At 36.7% G+C, this 11516-nt stretch overlaps 1 protein-coding gene across 2 annotated transcripts; it reads right to left on the reverse strand.

Annotated features, from left to right (window-relative positions):
• Positions 1–1439: 1439 nt before the first annotated feature.
• ca5a (carbonic anhydrase Va) lies at positions 1440–11262 on the reverse strand. 2 transcript variants are annotated; one of them, XM_084396720.1, is made up of 7 exons: positions 10721–11262; positions 8139–8336; positions 7736–7854; positions 6984–7079; positions 6827–6889; positions 6498–6656; positions 1440–3599 (listed from the first exon to the last, which is right to left on the reverse strand). In XM_084396720.1, the coding sequence occupies exons 1-7, from the start codon at positions 10860–10862 to the stop codon at positions 3447–3449; spliced, it is 930 nt and encodes a 309-aa protein (XP_084252846.1). In that variant the 5' UTR covers positions 10863–11262; the 3' UTR covers positions 1440–3446. The 2 variants fall into 2 exon arrangements, with proteins under 2 accessions (XP_084252846.1, XP_084252847.1); XM_084396721.1 differs by lacking the exon at positions 10721–11262 and adding an exon at positions 8655–9050.
• Between the last annotated feature and the right edge of the window lie 254 nt (positions 11263–11516).

The raw sequence follows: 11516 nt of genomic DNA on the forward strand, positions 1-11516 counted from the left end.
ATTCTCTCACACAATGATGGGAAACCATGGTGTGTTTGGGATACGCGAAAACCCAGTGTCTCGTCCCATTTTTATAACTCATGCAGCCAAGAACAACAAACATGGAACGGAATCTTTTTGAACCAAGTTTGAGACAAAACTCAATCCAGATTCCCCAGCCTCTACAAACACCCACACCCCGGGCCTTATTCTCGGTCTCTTGATTTTTAAGGTGCCGTCTAGCCCCAAACTCATCTGAAAATTGTTCTCCACTGGTTCAGATTTATTGCCTGAAATCTTCATAACTTTTAAGGAAGGTCAATAGATAGCGGACCATGGTTATGAAATGAGTACAAGGGTGTTTACCTTTGAGAACACTCCTAAAAAAGGTTCATATTGGTTGACGGAGAACTTAGCAGAGGGAACAGTTCTGTGATAACATAGAATTATCCTACAACAAGCTTTATTTATTCTCTTTTTGTAAATACAGCTTTAAAAAATTCTAAAAATGCACTTTCTTGAGTGGCACTCCGTAACCAGCCATTAAAATGTAAACGTAACAATTGAGAAGTTCAGGTAAATTTGGTCATGAAAGCTTTAATAATATGTAGTTACTTATGCACCACTGTGAATTCATTTTTGATTAAAGGTTTAAATATAAAACAGTTATTTCATACAAGAGTACACTCTAAAAAATGCTGGGTTGTGTTAACTCAATGTTGGGTCAAATATGGACCAACCCAACATTGGGTTGAAAATTCAATTTAAAAATGGACAAAACCAGCCGTTGGTTTACATTTTTAATGTAACCAATGCAATTTGTCCATTTTTAAATTGCATTTTTGATTTTGTTCAAAATGCAATTTGTCCATTTTTAAAGTGCATTTTTTAACCCAACGTTGGGTTAGTCCATATTTGACCCAACATTGGGTTAACACAACCCAGCAGTTTTTAGAGTGTACTGAATGCATTTTAAAATAGTTTAAAGGAATTATGCGTAACACAGTCCACCCCTGAAGATTTGGCTCAAGATTGTTTTATATAATTTTTCAGACAAAAAAAAGGTCTATATAGGCTAAATCTGCCAAAACACGTACTTTTTAGCGCAGCTGATCCGGGACCTAACCAGCACCTGGTGCAACAACACTTGCTGGGACGGGGCCCCCATAAACCTCCGGCACCACCCTCTTCCTGCTTAAATCCCCAGGGCACAAGCTTGCATACACCCAAAAGTAAAACAAATTGAAAATCAACCAAATATGGGCCAAATACAAAAAAAGACATTTCCATTTCCTACAAAATCTCATACAACTTACAACAAATAATACAGTGTTTGCACACAATACAAGAATGAAATCATAAGGTTTTGCATACATTTGCATCATACAATGTATAATAGGCAGCATAAGTGACAGTTACGTAAATGATTCCAGGTTATAAGTCTATAAAACAAAACTAGATTTAGTGTTAAATCACGTTTATTAAGTTCCCTTAAAAGTAACAAGCCTCAAGCTACTTAAAAAGACAAAACAGAGGCAAATCCTATCAATGGGTGTGAAGGAAAAAAACAAAAACAGTTGTGTTTCATGGCCAACATGGCCCTCAATGCCAACAGCAAAAAGTATCCAAGAAACCTCAAACCGTAATTCGTTCACTGCATAATTCAAATTCAACAACAAAAGGTGTCTTCACACACTATTCATTGCTGCTTCAATGAGAAAACATTGTTCCAGGACCTCCTAATGTGAAAGAATGTTCACAACTCCGAGAGTGTACTAAAGAATTGGGCAGGTGGAGGGGAGGGATCCCAGTCTCCCTGTAACCTAAAGTTTGTACAGTGTAAATCCAGCTTTCCAGTCTAGTTAGTATTTCTTTGAATTTCAACCATGAACCCAATAGGGAAAATACCAGGTGGCCCATTCAAATGAGAGGCCACTTTAGGGACAGCTTACACAAGAGCATTGATATTCAGCCATCACAAAGAGACCGTCAGCGTGTTGAACTTCTGCAGCTCCCGTGTTACTTTTCAACCATCCTCTAAATATTATCATCATCAATTTAAAAACATTGATGTAAATGCAAAATTCATTTGCACGTTTTTAACATATGAGGTCCTGGATGTTTCTAACAATTTTAGTGTCTCATTTTTAACTGTTTCAGTCTTATTGCATTTGCAGCATATTTTAGACAAGGAAAACGGAATGCACCAATATTGAAGTATAACAATCAGTTGGTCTTACTGTAGATCTCATTTCTACATTGTGTCTGGTTTCATGTCCACCTCTAGTGGAGGAATTTAAAAGAGCATACATGCTCGAAAAACAGGTTCCTCTCTGAAAGGTGTTTCATGAAATAGTGGAAAGACACATCCAGGTGCTCCCAAATACATTTTACAAGACGTTCTCACATAAAGACTAGTTTCTCTGTTATTGTTTTTTTTAAATAAATACACTTTCAAGATCCACAGATGAACAAATACGACTGTGATATCATGAGAACAACAAAAACTGTAAGAGATTTGGAGGCACATTTGACCTAAAGGCAAATATGGCCAACCCCTTGTGCAGTTGATCAGATTTCATGAGAGATTACATTGATTAAATGAGAGCAATGGAGAACTAATCAGAGATTATGTCCAATGCAAAAGGCACTAGGGATGATAACCTATTTTGCAGAAATCTGAAGCACATAGCAACTACAGTAATGCATATTCACTAAACAACTGTGCGCATTAATCTACTCCTTTTCTTTTTACATTTCTAAATGTCTTGTGCACCTTTTATAAAGGCTATAGTTCTTATTTATAGTCTTATATTAAAGTCTCATTACACTGCAATGCTCAAATGTAGAGCCTTTAAATATTTCAGATTTTCTCTTTAGATGTGTATTAGATTTACTGAAAATACTTTAGATTATTTATTAGCATCTAAAAACAAATCAAAAGTGAAAGGCATTGTGCAGTATCATGCATAAAATAAAACTCCCTCGCAGCAAACGAGGTAAGTGTACCACTAAACTAAAACTACTGTATACATAAATTAAAACCTTTACAAGGTCTAATGCCTCAAAACAAGACATGTGCATTCTGTCAGCGATCCACAAGAGGGGGCAGTTTGTCAAACGTGGACACCCCTTGCCACTAAAGTTAGAGGAAATGTGCGTGTTTCATTCTGAAATTAGAATTTCTTGAATTCTAGTATTTTTTTCAATACTTGTACAAATACAGCAAAATGACGATGAATTGGATGAACCTTTTGACAGAGGAATAAACTCTTTCAATAACTATATATATCTTTGCTAATCCCTTTCAACGGAATCTCTCCAATCTATACCTATATGCCTGGTTGGAAATGGTGAAAACGTTTACAAACTCCAGTTAAGACCATACGGATATCAGAACCCCATAATAAAGTGACTGATGAGTCTTTTTGTGATTTGGATGTGAATAAGGTCACTGAGTTGTGTTGCTACTCCATTGGGGGATCATCTCGGAGGAAGGGGGAAAACGAAGAACGCACAGTCCGCCCCTTCAAAGCCTGCTGAACGCGGAAGTTGTTGACCATACTTCTTTGCACCTGCTCTTCGGCCGACGTGAACAGCAAGCTTCGAAACACTGCCAACTGAGAGAAAGAGAAACAAAAAGAATAGGAGAGAAAGTTTTAAAAAAAGAAAACATCCAAATATTGGTATTTAGAATGAGAGAAAAAAGGGAGATTATATGTAAAAGACAAACAGGGTGAACAGAGAAAACAGATGTCTGCGGTCAGCTTTTCCGTTCCACTTCCCAGGTTACCATGGAGCGGTGGAACATGAAGTCGGAATAACAAACAAGACTCCCAGCAGAGTCCAAACCTCCAGTGTGAGGTGACTCGAAGCTTAAATTCATAGCTTTCATAAGCTGTTGGTAGTTTGATGTAGCCCACTGCGCAGACTTTCAGAACACAAACATCTTACATTTATTGAAATCAAAATTGCTCTGATCTTTCACAGCTTTCTGACGTCAAAAGGAAGCAGAATATATACCATACTATTATTCCTAAACACCAGAAGAACTAATGACTAGCGTTAACCCTTAATCGCTGTTTGGGGTCAAAATGACCCCAATGGACTTTTCCTTCATTTTTTAAAAGTGTTACCTTCATCTCAGGGGAAACTCTGAAACTCTGTGACTTTTCCTAAATAATCTATCTAAACATGCACAAAAAAACTGGGCTTGATTTGGTTGTTCTAAAGGTGTGTAAAAAAAAAAAGGTACCTTTTAAGCTGTTTGGGGTCAAAATGACCCCACATTGAAAATGAATGGGAAAATGAAAAAAATGACTTTTTAAAATTTTGTTTGTCAAAAATTTGTTTGTCAAAAAAATAAAAGTAAATCCATTATAAATCTGAAAATTTTTACAAATAAACCAAGGTCTGGTCCTAGAGCATAAATAAAAAGTAGAACGAACTTTCTATCTCATACACACACACTCACACTCACACACACACACACACACACATTTATGTGACTGCAACAGAAAGCATTTTTACAGAAATTGGCAAATAAAATAAACAAAACTGGCATAAATCTAAAAAAAATTACATTTAAATAAAGGTCTGGTCCTAGAGCATAAACCCAAAGTGGAACGAACTTTCTATCTCATACACACACACACAAACACACACAAATACACACGTATGTCACTGCAACAGAGAGCATTTTTATAGAAATTGGCAAATAAAATCAACTAAACTGGCATAAATCTGAAAAATGTCACATATGCAACATGGAACAAGCAAAAAACTATTTAGATTTAATTAAGATCATCATTTAAGTGATTTTTTCTTTAAAAAATCTTTTTTCATGAGCCAATTTATGGCCTAGTTATGTAATTGTGCAGTAAATAGGTAAAAAACTTCAAAATTTCCACAAAAACACAGCATAAATGTATAGTTGAGAAGTAAATAAAAAAAATGATATAGAGTTTTCCATTTAAAAAATGTATATTTCCTTATGCAATCGCTCTTTAAAAGTTTGGGGTCAAAATGACCCCAAACATCTTAAGTGTTATCCTTTTTTAACAGCGATTAAGGGTTAAATGCAAACGTTTCTCAAACCCTCCTCTGTTCCTACACATCTTTTACAATTTAATGGACCATTTTGCCAGAGTGTGATGACGAGATTCCACAATTATCAACATCTCGTCTCCCGTTCACCACTATAGAAGTTTACCCAACTACGACGACTTCTGAAAACCCTGGAAATGTGAAAAGGGTCTTGTGGAAGAAATTTAATATGTTCTATATGTTTGCATTTTCTTATATTCATAGAATCTTAGAAATATGATTGATAATCAGATGAATGTAATGTTGATACATACCCTTATGAATATACGTATGTGTATGTCCTTGTATATGACCGGACAAAAGTTAATGTGACTGAATGTATGACCGAGACAGAGAGTCTCCATTCAAGGGTGTAATATGATTAAGTATAATAGACAAATCTAAACAATATAATTGTTATGGCTAAGATGTATCTTGATGGTAGCCTCTGGAAAACAACCTTGGGGGAGGAACAACTATAAAGAATAAAGAATACCCCCCACTCGTTGTCACACTCTGCAGGCACTTATGACTGTATGACTGCTGACCTTTCCTTGCAAGGGAATAAATAATTGTTAAAGACAATTGATACCTGTTTGTCTCTTATTCAGTATTAGAAAATTGTTTGCCACTACAGTCTATAGAGATTTTTTTTTTTTTAGATCCTTTCACAATCTAATAGAGGCTTTGCAAAGAGGTAGCATTAAAAAAACAATACTGGACAGGCACAACAGCAAAGCTAAAGCAGAGATGGAGAACATATTCACTTAATGCTAATTTTACATTAGAAGAAGGTGTTTCTTAAAGTTGCAGCAGCAAAAACTGACCATTTAATTCTAAAGGTTAGACAGAAGGTGGAAAATAGTCATATAAACTATATCATGACTGTTTTGGATGTAACACTATGACATTTTACTGCACAATCACACTTGAATTTAGCTGCAGTAATTTACATTGACAATCGCATAAGACCACGTTTATTTGTTTTTGCTATAAAGGGTATTCATTCAAATCGGCATAAAAAAAATTCTAAATGCATCTTAATGCTCTTGTGAACAATTCATCCATGCGTTTGACTGACTGACTGAGGCTGGATTTGGCTGATTTATCATTTAGTCTGCTTAAACCCCACCCCTTTTTTACAATCAACTGTAAGCTCGCATTCAGATATGCCTCCATCCAATCAACAACAACCGATGGATTGAACAGTCCACGTGATACATTGTTTTCTTTCGATAATTCGTTTCACTCACAATACGTCACAATACGGAAGAACTGATCTGTCGCTAATTACTTTACAGTAAGACTTTAAGATCAACTGACTGCCTTGTCGGTGTGCGTAATGTCCACGAACATTTTTCATTTTTTATTTCTTTAAATATGCCATTGAGGAAAATATTCCTTCAATTTCCTGTCTCATATCAGCCTCCTACCTGATCGTGACTGACTTCAATATGCTGTTTCATCACAAGCCATGTCACCGCCTCAGTAAGAGGAGGAGTGGTCAGAGAACCTGCGTATGTCCAATAGTCATCGATGTTCTCCGGAAGGAGACATGCAGGGTCGAACTTGGTAAACTCTACCAAGCTATCCTGGGTGACAAAGGATGAGAATATTACGTACTGCAAGACTGTAAAATAAAATGTATGCAACAAGATTAACTACCCTCGGTTTCCAAAATATCATGCTCTGAGGTTCTTAATCTCAGTTTATGACTCACAACAATGCCAATGTGTACAAAACACAATATCTGATGCCTTACCTTGTGTCTGACTGCTGGCAAGGCATCCACCAGTTTCTGTAGACCCTCGTGCCTCTTTCCAATCTGTGAAAATACCAAATCAAATTTACTTTTTAATTACAAGGCCTACTAAGCTTAAAGATCCAAGAAGTTTGAGAACAATCACACACATCAGTACCTTAAGAAAGACTCCAATAACAGCTAGTCCATTATCCTCCATAACAGCCTCTTCAAACAAACTGTACTTGTCAGAGTTCCAGTGAACAATATGGAGCTGTGAAAAAACAAACCAGATACACACTCATGCTAATATGAACTATAATTAAGGGCTCTTTTTCCATTGTGCTTTTTCAGGTTACGATTACACAATCCTGCAGTTGAACATAGCAGGGTTTTGTGTTTTTGAAGTGCCGTGATAGCTTAAACCAACATCCGTACAATCTGACAGTCCTCCATTCATTCTGGCACGATTAGATTGAACCGAGGAGGAGGGAATAAAAGCACTTTACGCAATAGAGGATCCATTTACAGGGCTGAAATCTGAGCTTTCTTTGTTACACGCACTCACACAGACATATCAGTAAAGCTAAAGGAGTGTAGAGAGCCGTAACAAGGTCACATTCTTCTCACCGGCGCAAACTGGGCTTTTTCACTCACACATGCCTCCTTATGTAACTGGCTACGATGAGTTGAAAAGTACAGAACTTTTCAAGGGTTAGTGCCATGTATTCATGGAGGTGACAATCTTTCAGATTTTACGGTAAAGTCTCCGCCTCTATTATAGAGAAGCTCTGTCTATTTCGCAATAGAGAAATGCTTCCTCATTGTAAAAAAATGACATCCAGATGGCTAAGTCAGACACTAAGTAATTTTTCATTCTTCGTTGCTATATAAATCCTTAAAATATACTGAAATCTTACGTAAGGGTACCTCAGCAGGGTAAAGGCGGCGGTCTATGGAGTGTTCAGAGCCCCAGGTGTTGTTCTCTCCCCAGTGGAAATGAAACTGACACAGTCTGAACTGATCCTCCAGTGGTCCTCCCTTCAGAGCTGAAAGAGATTCATTTCAGTTCACAAAACTTGTAAAACAAAATGTTTTGTTTTGTTCTTGGTACCAACATTTTCACCAAGCTCACATAGGAAATTCCTACTTGAAATAAGGGAAGCAAAGCCTCCACCAAAGTAATATATAAAGTTACTATTGTAAAACCATAATTAATTATTATAACTAAAGTCAATTTAATTTATTTTATAGATGACAGTACTTCCGTAGTACCGAACATACTATGGATACCATAGCAAATTTTAACATTAAGACAGTGAAGATGACTTACTGGATTTGTCAGTGGTGTCGTCATACTCGACCAGAAAAGAGTAGCCATTGTTCCAGATCTGCTGGCAGGTTCTCGGGTCATACTGCACTTTCAGCGGTCTCAGCTGCGGATCAAAGACGCTCCTACGCTCCGCGATGTCAATAGGTGACTGGCGATCTCCACCGGGAATGGCAAGCGGCCCCTGCCACATCGGATGTACTGGGGAGAGAATGACCGGTCAGGATAAGGAAACCTAGCAATCTAAGCAGCATTTTGGCAATAAAAAAAGTTTTAAAAATGTGCAAAAACAAGCATGATGCTCCAAAATGCTGTCTAGACAGGCAGCACACTAGGCTTTTAGACAGTCTAACAACAGCACAAGACATTTCAGAAAATGTATGCAGCTTTTTACAACAAATATGACAAAAACAGCTGAATAAAAATGCTTTATAAAACATATAGTACACTAGATAGATAGATAGATAGATAGATAGATAGATAGATAGATAGATAGATAGATAGATCACATAAACCTACATTTTATGGCACACAGTGCAGCCTCACATGTTGCGTTATACATTTTTTCTGATTCTAAAATTAAATGCTTAAAATCCCAACAGGAAAAAAGCAGCAAAAATAAATCCAGCGCAAAGCGGCACCAAGAGCCGACGAGCCGTCCTTCTGGAATGTGTTAGAGAAGTAAAAGTCAAAAAGAAAATAATGCTTCCTCCTGTGACTCGATAACTCAAAAGAAGAAGAAAAAAAAACCCTGACGTTTGGAATGTCAGGGAAAAACTGACTGTAACGCTTAACAGGAAGACAGTCAGCAGAGTTGTATGCCACTTTTATGAATAGACATTGCGTTGGGAATGTTATAGCCAATCCTTGAGCAAACCTGAACACAAGTTCCTACATACAGCAAGGTTTGCCATCGGAGCTCTTCTTACACAATAACTGCTTATATTGTGGTCACATGCTCTAGATTCAACAAAAGGAATTAAATCTGCCAGAGAATGTGACCAACGGGCCTTTCATGAGATTAAAATGGCCTTTACTTTCATTCCTGTCCACTATTTAAGTGGTCTAGTAAAAGGGGGATTATAACTGTCCTGACACATTTTGTGGTAAGCAAACACAGCATAGGTTCTAACTATAACTCTTATAAAATCTCAAAAGACATACTTATTTAAGCTTAGTCTTTGATTAAATGTAAATTAAAATAAACTTTTGTAATAAACTTGATTTGGGATGTTTACTCTGTAATTTTCATTACCAAAACCATGTAGATGTCAGACCACAATAACTAAAAACACTTTACAATAAGATTTCATTTGTTAACATTAGTTGATGCATTAACTAACATGATCAAACAATGAGCAATACATTTGTTACAGTATTTATTCATAATGTTAGTTAATAAAAATACAGTTGTTCATTGTTCATGTTAGTTTACAGTGCATTAACTAATGTTAAGAAATATTTTTGATTTAAACAATTAGTAAATTATGAAATTAACATTAACTAAGATTAATGAATGCTGTAGACGTATTGTTCATTCTTAGTTTCAAGTTTGTTCATTTTCATTTGTTTCATTGTATTTAATCTTTATTTATTTAACTTCAACTTCAGGCTTTCAATGTGGTGGCTTAAACAATTAATATCGGAAAAGACTGGCTTTATGCGTTGATAAACTAATCGGGTTCAGATAAGATAAGGTCTACACAATAGAAATGAAAGCTATAAGCAACTACTAATTGCATGGTAAAGATATGAGTACAAACATATACAACAGTTATAATAATATTCAAGAATAGGACATTTTTATACATTATATACTTCTTGCGTGCAAACCAATTACAAAAATGATGAACTCTAGGTTTATAAATAACAACTCCCACTGAGAGACAGCTTTGTTTAGCCTAAAATTATAACCTTGTGTCCAACTCATTCTTGCAAAAATTACATTAAAAAAAACACTTTTATGAGTTTCAGGCCCCCGTTTAATGTTCTTTATTTGCCTGGTTTGCCTACAACCTGATAAAACTATATTTTTAAAAGCTCTTACAGACAAAAACTTGTGACTTATATTGCATCTTCAGGGCTGTTTTCAAAGAAATGTTCTGCAGACATCATAAACATGGCCCATATACCTTGTGGGCGTGGCCTGTGGAAAAAACAGTGACATGTAAAACATGTAAAAGCACGATGTAAAAGGATGGGGTTATTTCATAATACATCCAAAATGATACCACGCAAGGTGTAGGCTATTTGCCCCACAAAAACGATGCACAACGCATTACTGCAGCTGTCCTGACATAATCAATGCAGTGATCATTCACCATCGTGTTTCATGTAAACATTCTGTCATTCAAAACCCGGAAGTCATTCAGGAGGGCGCTGTCACTGATAATAAACATACACACTGTGACTCCATAATCATCATCCCAGTCATAAATTGCATTATAACATCTGTAATAAAACCTAGTGGTGAGAGAATCGAAAATAGTGCACAAGGTTCATCAAAAGACCAAACAATAAGGGGAGGGGGGACTATTTACATAACGCAAAACTTCGTAAAACCTTATAGCAAAAAATGCACTAACCTTGACTCAGGGCTAGTTTGCTGGAGCATGCACTCAGGTTGCATGCCCGAGCAGGTATCCAGCGCTGACTTCTGACATGATTCACCAGATGTCTGTGTATCTGCCGACCGAGAGGCGCTACGATCGCTGTCAGCGTCACCATGATGTGTTCAGTTCACTTTACCGATCTAAAGATGAATTATGTAGGACCAAACTGCCTTAAGACTCGGATTTAAAACTTAAAAGCTTGATTAAAAGCGTGCGCGCTCGCGCAGAGCTCGTGCCAACAACACTGAACTAACTTAGTCTCGCGCCCTCCCGATTGGCGGATGAAGGTAAAAAAAAGAAAAGAGCAGGTTAACACCCACCAAACTACGAATGGGGATCTAGATGTTTCCAATTGTCTCGGTCTTACGAAACTCAAAAGGCTTTTGTTTGTAGTCGAGACAGACAGCAGGGTGAAATGTGGACGAACAGGTTTAAACATCCCAGTAGATGGTGGATAAAATGGAGGACTAGGTCCAGTTGGGGGTCGGGTGTCCCGCCTCAATCCAATCAGCTTCATCCTCTGAGGGGCGTTGGGTCTTAATTATATGCGGAGGCTGGACCAACATTCAAGGTTTATTTAGGGTATTTATTTAATGAAATATGCACATTAAAACTGGGTTATTGTGGTGACCATATTATAAATATTTAGAACAAATTGCTGTTTGTTACTTTTTTCATGTAAGTTTTAATTATGTTTATTGTCATATCATGCATCCCGGTTCAGTTTTTTATGGCCTAATAAAACTAATTTAGAGCCAACATAATTTGC

Source organism: Rutilus rutilus (genome assembly GCF_951802725.1).
Source record: "Rutilus rutilus genome assembly, chromosome: 23".
In the NCBI taxonomy this organism is placed as follows: Eukaryota; Metazoa; Chordata; class Actinopteri; order Cypriniformes; family Leuciscidae; genus Rutilus; species Rutilus rutilus.

Coding starts and splice junctions, on each gene's coding strand:
- ca5a (XM_084396720.1), bottom strand. CDS start 10,862: ATGGTGACGCTGACAGCGATCGTAGCGCCTCTCGGTCGGCAGATACAC. Junction 8,337..10,720: donor CAAACTAGCCCTGAGTCAAG/GTTAGTGCATTT, acceptor TTCTCTCCCCAG/TACATCCGATGTGGCAGGGG. Junction 6,657..6,826: donor TGCCAGCAGTCAGACACAAG/GTAAGGCATCAG, acceptor TTTGTCACCCAG/GATAGCTTGGTAGAGTTTAC.